The sequence below is a fragment of the Sinohyriopsis cumingii genome, chromosome 2 (genome assembly GCF_028554795.1).
Source record: "Sinohyriopsis cumingii isolate HCF-2022 chromosome 2, ASM2855479v2, whole genome shotgun sequence".
Classification (NCBI taxonomy): domain Eukaryota; kingdom Metazoa; phylum Mollusca; class Bivalvia; order Unionida; family Unionidae; genus Sinohyriopsis; species Sinohyriopsis cumingii.
In genome coordinates, this window is record NC_142962.1 from 39,763,343 (window position 1) to 39,773,539 (window position 10,197).

At 33.9% G+C, this 10,197-nt stretch overlaps 1 protein-coding gene across 1 annotated transcript in view; it reads right to left on the bottom strand.

Moving 5' to 3' along the window:
* LOC149804691 (DDB1- and CUL4-associated factor 5-like) overlaps positions 1–9,641 on the bottom strand; it is a 43,921-nt gene extending 34,280 nt beyond the window's left edge. Inside the window, exons 1-3 of the mRNA XM_089943119.1 lie at positions 9,309–9,641; positions 2,772–2,915; positions 365–401 (exon numbers count right to left, since the gene is read on the bottom strand). Coding sequence (XP_089799245.1) covers positions 365–401; positions 2,772–2,915; positions 9,309–9,531 — 404 coding nt within the window. The 5' untranslated portion in view covers positions 9,532–9,641. The remainder of the gene's footprint in view (positions 1–364; positions 402–2,771; positions 2,916–9,308) is intronic.
* Positions 9,642–10,197: the final 556 nt, after the last annotated feature.

A 10,197-nucleotide genomic window follows, 5' to 3' on the forward strand; every position in this document is an offset into this window, starting at 1 on the left:
CAGATTTCAATTGGACCCGACTTGTAAGTCTAGACAGTATGCACAAAGTTTGATTAGTTTCAACCCAGTGGTAAAGGAAGAGGTGGAATTAACAGACAAACAAATGGAGGGATGACAGACGAATGGTATCACTATACCCCTTTGCTAATGTGCAGCAATAAGAACTGATATAATAATTTCTACATGTGGTCAATTAAGGTCCATGTTGTTTGCAGTTGGGCTCAACTTATATGTGACACATGTTGCTAGTGTAGGATCCGAGAGTCATAATTGATGGTGTCTTACACTTTCTAGTAACTATCATACGCTTTCTAACAACTACAATTTAAGACCAGGAATTAAGTTAATAAATCTATGTACTTACGTCTCTATATCATGAGAAATTACTTGCTTGTCATTTCCTGCAAGAAAATAACTTTTAAAGCAACTGATCTATATGGACTAGACATGTTATGCAATAGAATGGCGGCTCAACAACTTTCATCCTTTAATGCCGATCAACAATGACATCTGTGTACATAAACTCTTTACAACTTTTAAAATTGCAAAGTTTTTACTAAGTCTGAACTTTGTCTAAATGCCTTTTACTCACATACTTTGGAATTACTTAAGGAAAAAATGACATTTTAACAAATAATTAAAATATAGCCCATCTTCTGTTTAAATTAAAAAGATAGCAATACTGAAAACATTTTGACTATCTTGAAAAAAAATACAATGTGTCAAGCTTACACAGCACTATTTTATTCTAGCCTGCCATTGCAATCTGTATTTATGATCACTAACATTTATCTTCCACTAGGTGCTATACTACTTGTGGCTGACTGAGGTTTATCTTCCACTAGGTTCCACACTACCTGTGGTTGACTGACATTTATCTTCTTCTAGGTGCCACAATATCTATGGCTGACTAAGGTTTATGCTCCACTAGGTGCCCTGTCTGTGGATGACTAAGATTTAGCTTCCACAAGGTGCTGTACTGTCTGTGGTCAACTGATGTTTATCTTCCACTAGGTGCCACACTATCTGTGGTTGACAGGTTTAATTTCCACCAGGTGCCTGTCTGGTTAACACCGGTTTATCTTCCACTAAGGACCACACTGACTGTGGTTGACTGACATTTACACTTCACTAGGTGCCACACCATCTTTGGTCAACAGGTTTATCTTACACTAGGTGTCACGTGTCTGTGGTCAAATGAAGTTTATTTTCCACTAGGTACCACAATGCCTTTGGTTGACTGACATTTATCTTTCACTAAGTTTCACAATGAATTTGGTCAACTTATGTACATCTTCCATCAGGTGTCACACTGTCTGTAGTTGACTGAGGTTTATCTTCTACAATGTGCCACAATGTCTGGTCAACTTAGATTTATCTTCCACTAGGTGTCACTGTGTAGGGTCCACTAAGGTTTATCTTCCACAAGGTGTCACAATGTCTGCAGTTAGTTGAGGTTGTCTTGCTGTACATGACTTAATGGCTCGTATGTCCAAATGCCAACATCACCAACTGTGATTTTTTCTTCTTCTAATTTTGGTTGCAAAGATGTGAATTTGGTGATCATCTGCAGCCTTAAAATGGGCTTGCTGAATTTTTGAGTAACTGTTCAAAGAAGGTGGCAGTCTGAGTGAAATGGTGGCCCGTTACCTTGAAATTTCACTTCAACACACTGGGAAGGCAAAGTTAGCTTCATCCTGCCACAAACTGGTGCATACCCCCACCATAACCATTTCCCCCAATTGAACCCAGTGTTGCATCTGGGATCCCAAGTGCAGGGGACATTTTACTGGGACAAAAGAAAATAGTACTTAATACTTAATCCACTAGTAGTGCTACAAAAACTTATTCTTATTTAACAATTCTGAAACCATAACTTTCTGTCTGCATTGTAGAATCATCTTACCGCTGAACACTCACATCAGGGTAATAAATGTTTATCAGGTGCTCAAAAAACTTTCACATTTTTTTCATTATTTAAATCATATATTGTCAGTGATATTGCTGACACAGGCAGTGAGAAGCAAAATCATCAATGTACTCAATGACCTGACAAAAACAACAAATTTCCAGACACATCAAAAGAATAATTTAGATCCAAATTGTGGTGATATAAGAAAAAGAATTAGTGCCACTTATTTTAGGATATATAATAAAAACAATAACAAGATTTCAGAAATTACTGTGAGCCTTGGAATTAATCCTCTTACTAAATTTGTATACAGACAGCAAACATAAAAAACGATGTAACATTAAACAATTTGTATGGTCTGACTGACATATGTCAAAATGAGAAGGTAGCCCAGTAGGCTAGCAGACACAAAAACCAAAAATGGTCCAGCTTAAACTCAGAAAGTCGCATAGATAACCTGATATAAAAATTTGCTTTAAATCTTCCCTTGTTTTATTTGCCACAAGTCATTATTGATTTTTCTCCTTTGTGAAATATTTGTATATATATATATATATATATATATATATATATATATATATATAGATATAGATATAGATATTTTTTAAATTTATAGACAGAAAATTGAACAATCTAGTAGCTCACTGGGCTACCTGAACTGAATATATGGTAGCCCTGACCTAGCATTCTGGAAGCCCTGACCCAGCATTCTGGTAGCCCTGGGCTCCAATCACAAGATCAGTTAGACCATGTTCAAATATCAATTCAAGCCCTGGAGGAATTTACTTTGTAAATGTTAAAATGACCTAATATTTATGATCAAAAGTTAATACACTTATTCTGTAAACAATTTTATTACCTCCTGAAAATATGGTTTTGTTTTGGTTATCGAAAGCAAGGCAGAAGATGTTGCTGTTATGTTCTCCCTTCAAGACTGCTGGTTTTCCAATATTGGATATGGCCTTTTCAACATTCCAAAGCAGCACTCGCCTGTCATCTCCACCTGGGAAAAGATAATAGAATTTGCCTGTTCAGTTCAGCCTAAATACAGTTTTGCAAGTACTGTTATTCTTTCTTTGATTTTGAGCTAAAGATGAATGACCTATTTCAAGCATATTTTTAATATGATGTGATCCAAGTTTTCAGGTTAAATAAAAACACCTTGCATAGATAAATGGCCATAGCTAATGAAAATGATCCCATGCCAACTAAACTTCTATATAATATGCTTGAACTCCCATAAAATTTTTGTCCTTGAATAACTCAGTTAAGGAAGCTTACTTCTGACTCTAACCTAATGGGCCATGGGCATGAAACAACTAAATCAATTCACAGTGACCATAATGTTCATGTTTTTCAAAATTACTATACATTTGTACTAAGACTGGGAAAACACATTTGCCTCCCAAGCATGATCTATTCAAGAGTAAACATTCAGAACACTGAAAATGATATTCAGTGCAGCTCATTTCTGAGTAAAATACCAATCTAGATGCCAACTAAAAAACTCTAGTCTGGTGAGATCTCCCCATTTATACTTCTATCTAGCAGTACCTATGTGGTGATAGCAATAAAATGAAAACGTCTCTCAGTTCAAGTTCACTACTGCATATAATTTACCCCTATGTAACCTTCTTCCAAACAAAATTATGTTTGAAATTCCAGTAATTATTGTCAAGCTATCCATGACCTTCATCCTTCTTTTTATATAAATAAGCTCATAAATAAAGTCAGAATTTACTTTCGTAATATATATTAATGGCCAAAAATATTTCTCCTCAGAACCTCAGTTTTCTCACAAGTACTGTTTCTTTGATATCAAGGAATTTTGTGTCAATCTGGGAGCCAGATGAAATGATATAATGAAAACATTTTCCACAAAAGAATAAAATTTACAAGTCAGGATGCACTTGAACATGACATTTGTTCAAGATGGATCCACAAGACATGCAAAACAGGTGATTTTGTTTATTAGATATATTACTGATGCTATCTAGCAGTATATTGCCAGAACAAGATTAAACAGCTTAAACAACAAAAAAATCCAGCATTTCCAATAAAAATTGATTAAATTTATGGAAATATAGTTCATAAGTAGAATACAGAGTGGGAATCCTGGCTCACTTGATCTATTTTATGATCATTACTTTCTTCTAAGACCACACACATTTCTTGTTGTGGAATGCCATTCATCTCATCTCCAACAACTTTATTGTTATGTAATGGCAATGAATATATTTGATAACTTTTGTGATCACCTGTGTCATAGAACTGAATATTTTCTTTCTAAGTTATGTTTTAACATTAATGCACATAGAATCTGTAACAGTCATTTGTCACTATACTTATTCTTCAGCTTATTGCAATACAAGCCATACTTCAAAGACTAAGAGCATTCATAAACTTGCTTGTTTAAATTTATTTTCTTGTTCTTTAAAAAATTCAAGGAGAATTATATCATTTATTTTAGATGATCTTGATCCAGTTTGAAGTACTGTAGGATCCTGGCCCACCTCATTAGTTGGGACCTTTGCCAATGAGTGACCTACTAACAACATTCAAGCTTTATGTAGCAATTTAATTAAAAAGCTTAAATAAAAAATATTGCTAGTGAATCCTATTTATTTGACATTGCCACCATTCTGGAAAAAGAAATACAGGATTAATGCCTGCCTCGACAACTGGGACCATTACAACATGGAACCTATTAACTGTGTCATCTAAGATTTATGTAGCAATTAAATGGTACATCATTGGTGGAAATTTATTATAAACTCTATAAAAGATTTACAGTTTATAAGGGAAAAAAGGATTCTAAGTAATAAATCCGATTGCTAATGTTTAGTAACAAATAAGATTTTGTTGTAACAAATGTATTTTAATCTTTTCCTTTTAAATACCTTTAACCTCAGCCCCATTTAGTTCCATAATTTTTGGAGTTGGCCAAATAAAACTATCCAAGCTGTTATCTCGGACAAGTGATATTATCCAATTTTAAAGCAAGCAGGACAAGCACTAATATTCACACTTTAATTCTTTCATCTGCCTTTATTTGGCCATTCATGACATCTGGGCATAGTACATGCTTGAATTTAACCCTATTCATTCTTTATATAACATTATCAAGTCTAAGAGCATTAAATTTTTACTCTTCAAAAATAATAATAATCAACTTGTGTAAGCCTGAGCGGAAATTTTGTCAGATGTAAGGACTTTCAGCAGCTGCCTAAGTAGACAAGAAAATAAAAAAAATTATTCATCCATATATTGGCCCAAATTCTTCCTAGGACTTGGAATTGTATAATAATTTAAATAAATAAGGAAAATACCATTACACCACTAAAATAGTTAAATATCAGAAATACATTAGTAAGGGTACTGAATTCAAAATTCCTGACGTTTTTCTTCCATCCCTTTTTTTATACTTGTTACATAAAATAAAATTTAATAATTATATATTAAAGATGGAAAATGAATTATAATAACTTTGTGCATATATAAAACTGAAAATGTATGCATATTACTTCTGTAAATAAAAACAAAAGCAATATTGCATGATCTGAAAATAAAAATGAAAGCATAAATGATATTAATGATTACTAAAACCACCTGATATGTTCGGTCATTTGCATGCATAGCTTACATGTTATTTAACCTTTAGTATGTAAAAAAATATATACAATTTTAAAGGTCGTCTACGGCACATAACATTCTGCAGATGACTCTACCACTTTTGAAAACTGTAGGAATATTTTTAGAATTTAATATAAAATAACAAAAACAGTATTTTTACATGTTCTATAAATACACAGAAATGAACCACAACCAGTCTACTGGGGACCAAAACATGTGAGATGAGTGGCATAGCAATAGCATTTGAATTGTTCAAGAACAGCCAACATGTGCAAACAACTGTTAATTTTTTACCTTACTGTTGGAACATGGGATGTTTAAGGGTAAATGCTCTGTCTTTTGAGGCATTAGAAGTAATAAAGAAATAACACGCAGTCATGATGTCTTCTGAGCCTTTGATGAAAAACAGCAGAAAATTTGGTGGAAGGGAGATAAGACAGAGTGACCATGATAAATTATTTCAGCAAACACATTAGAGAAAGTATTTTTATTTTTTTGTTGTCATGTTTAATTGTTATTGTATTTTTCAAGTTGTTTTAAGAGGAAAGTCCAAGGGAAGCTCTGACATTTTTTGTTCAGTTCATTGCAAAATGCTGAAATGTGTGCATGCTCCTGATGCTAAGGAACCACTAGCTAAGCAATATTATAAGTTCAACAGTGCTTTGATATCAGAGTTTAAGTGCATGTAGGCAGCAAAGGTCCTGAGTTTGCATTGTGTTTCAAAGGTGTGAATCTTATGTATTTCATAAATTATTAGAAGTTTTCATGCACATAAAGTTCAATTCCTAGATAAAATATATCAGTTAACAGCATACTACAAGATAATTAAAGTTAAATATTATTAATAAAAGCATAAATACATTAGTTAGCTTTTCATTGTTTATTTAAATTGTTTATTCAAAGTCTAAATCAACATTTATTGCTTTCTTATTTACATTGGTGAAACCTGCCAACAGATTTTTTTATATCTATGCCATTATGGGGAAAGAAGCATTTGAGGATGAGACACATGAATATTTCTCAAGTCCAAGTCATGAACTTACTCCATGGAGTGAACATAACTTGGAAGACTAATGGTGAGCTGTCAGCAAAATTTCAATCCCAACAAGAGGAACACTGAAGCTAGAACTTCTTTGCTTGCCAAGTATAGTTGTCATGTCATTAAAATATTTTAATAAGAAGACATTCTCCATTATTTGCAAAACACAAAGTGATTGAGGAGGAAATCTAGACCGGAGAACTACTGACAGTCTGTTAAGTGTGAAACTTATTAATCACAGTGAATGTCATCAGTGGTCACTAGACTGTAATCTTATGAGGGAAACTAATGCTATTGGATGTTATTTAAAAATCTTTGCAGTTATCAATAAGATAAACAACTTTCTCTATCACTACCTGACAATATAATCAATTAACTATTATTAATTAGTACAGTAACACTGCCATCAGCATCTAAATTTATGCTCAAAAACTTGTTGCTTTAATATACTATGAAGAAAATAAGTGTTTTGGGCAAATATGCATTTCTTTTGTTTTCAGTCCATTTAAAGATCATAAATTGTATGCTAATAATAAATATACTGGTTTAGAAGCCATTCTAGTGATCAAATTTTTTAACTCAACTGGTTCAAGATCCTGGTTCTGTCTTATGTAAGGTACAGTATGGGTGGTTTTCACAGACATCACGATTGAGTATGCATATACCCACAATGCAACGTGCATGCACCTTGCGCCACCATCTTGAGTCCCTAACAAACCTTTGTCAACATTAGTCATCATGTATATTCAAGATAATAATCTGATTAAACTGTCAATAAGGACATTTACTTCATCGAAATGATACATAGATTATATTTAAAATTAAGTGCCCTCTAGCACAAAAATGAAAATAAAGCTGGAAGTTCCTTTGCTTATATTGAAAGAAAGAATAGTGAAGCTTAACCGTGATCGTGCATATTGCTATGAAATAGAAATGCAGATATTGTTTTTTCACAAACAAACAATATTGACATTTTTAAAGTGTTTCGTATCATATCCCTATGCTTGTCATCTTGAAAGAGTATTACCGGACAATGATTTTCTGGCTACAATATCACTTACGAATTAAAATTTTATAGCATGTGTTCCATGCCAGAACTTTTATGTACAGATACTTTTTGTGTGAACACGTGTTTGTGCCAAAGACAGCTGACAAACCAATTTAATTAGTATGGTCTGATATTGTACTTGTGGTGGAGATGATGGACATAGGATGATACTGAATGAAAGCGATAACCATTCAAAGAAGTTTTATCTTTAGAGTGTTCAAACAAAACACATGCCTAACACAATATGACTTTGTGTCGAATGTCAGAACGAAGTATTCCACAAATACTTTTAGAAATATGAAATTATATATGAAGAATTAGCTTTTTAACTTGAAGGATAACCAAATTATTGATTTCAACCCATGAAAATTGAAAATCTTTACATGTTTCTACTTGTCTGTGTATCCATTTGTGTATGCGTTTATTTATTGATCGATCTATTTGCTTATGAATGAATAACAAAAATGGTTAAAATTTAAATGTTTTACTTGAAGAAAACAAGTAGAAAAGTCACGCATTCGGTCTCGTGCGGTTGACAGGCACAACAGAACATGATGTATTATTATCTTAATTATACAGGAAGAACAATGTTAATAGGTGCCGGTTTGTGGGGCTAGGGATTCAAAATGGCAGATATGGAAGTACACACGTTTTGTGACGTCACGTAAAAACAATGGATAGTTATAATATTTGCACACCATCCCATTTGCTTGTACCTTCCAACTGATTTTAAAACAAAAGGAATAAAAGTTCAAAGAATGCACAGAACTCGGTCATGTTTCATTCATCAATTAATAATTTCTAACCGGACTGACACCAGAGGGTACTAAACACTGTCAATTTGCTGATGTTTTGAATCAAACACAAGTTTCTTTAGTATTACAGTTGCCATACATACATGAGTTGTTGCCATACATACATGAGTTGAGTCTGTTTTCAACCAACAGTTCACTGTCCTTGCTAATTTCAATAACTCTGTAAATTTTGGAGTTACAGAGTTAATCATTTTAATTTGTTCAATTTGTTTTATAAATATTAAAGCAAGTAGTCGGAAATATATTGGATGTAGATGACATAGGTTTTACTTAAGTGGCCAGTGAGCAGCATGTCTGCTTGTTTATATAGAGAACATCCATTTGGTTTGAACCCCCTGGCAAAAATCTGGTTAGAAATTATACACTGACAAATGAAATAACTAATTTGTATGCATTTTTTAATTTCTGGAATGCCTCTCCATTTTAAAATCAATAGGGGTCGTAGTTCAAACAAATAGGAGGGTGAGCATATTTAATATAAACCTATTATACCTGGTGTCAGTCGAAAGAAATGACACATTTGACATTTTTTTCTAACGTGTCAATATATCTACACAGTTGCATGATGACTGCATGTAGTCTGGTAAAGATGTCATGAGAATAAATAGCACACTTCATTCTGTACAATGTACTGCCAATACATCAAACAAGTCGGTTTACAGTTCGATGAAGGTAAAATTGACCTTCAGAAACAAAAAAATACACATATTCACGTACAAATTAAATGGACTAAACTGCCAGGAACGATATGTATTTGGGACAAGATGCAAGAGGAAAAGTGCTACGAGCAGAGGCGGGGGGTGGGGATGCCCGGTCATGACTAATGTCTGGTGAACCTTCACAAGATGATCTCGGTTGTACCTGAAGCTAAAATTTCTCCATTTCCGTTACTGAATTCAATAGCGTTGACGCAGCCGAAGTGACCCTTGAGGTCCTTGCTGTACAACGTCTCAGTAAGGGCCAATCTTTCCCTCAAAAGGTATTCGGTACGGTTTCCTTCATGAAAATGTTCCCGACGATGCTGAAATGTCAGAGGCCCGTGTGGGAAATTCTGCAAACGTCTTGCCCACAAAGAAGAAGACATTTTTCATCAAGCTATAATCACTGTGTGATTAGCATAAGACACTTTTTAAAGTTTCTTTTGTCAATTGGTGAACCTGTATGGCATCTTTGACAGATTCATGTTTAACCGGATGTTACTAATATAGACTGGTTCTTGAACACGACTAAGTAGCCGAAGAAGTTCAAAGTTGATACGGCATGACCTCACCTTTTTCCCTTACGAGACGAAAACTACCGCGCGATCGGAACATTGCTCGGCCATTTCCGTCAAGTATTGAAATAAGTCCGGAAATACTTACAGGAATAGACATCAATTTGATGAGCTTGGTGATTCACCCCATCTATTATACCTGAAATGCCTAAATATTTCAGATTGTGACTCTGTCTCCTTCCGCCTAAATAGTGTTACAAGTGTACGAAAGTAGTTCATAACATAATTCAAAATGCCGACGAATTACATCACTGAAATTACCGAGCAATATTCTGATCGAACTAAAGCGATATTCACCAATGGGGAAACCTCTAGGCTTTTCCGTCAAGAACTATATTCTGAACTACTTCTGTTCAGATGGAACCATATGGCGGCGTAAGGAAATAAAATCACAATTGGACATAGAACACAATTAATTTTACTGTATATTCTCTACATTTGTTTCTCAGTACTGACCTTTCCACTGTGTGACAATCA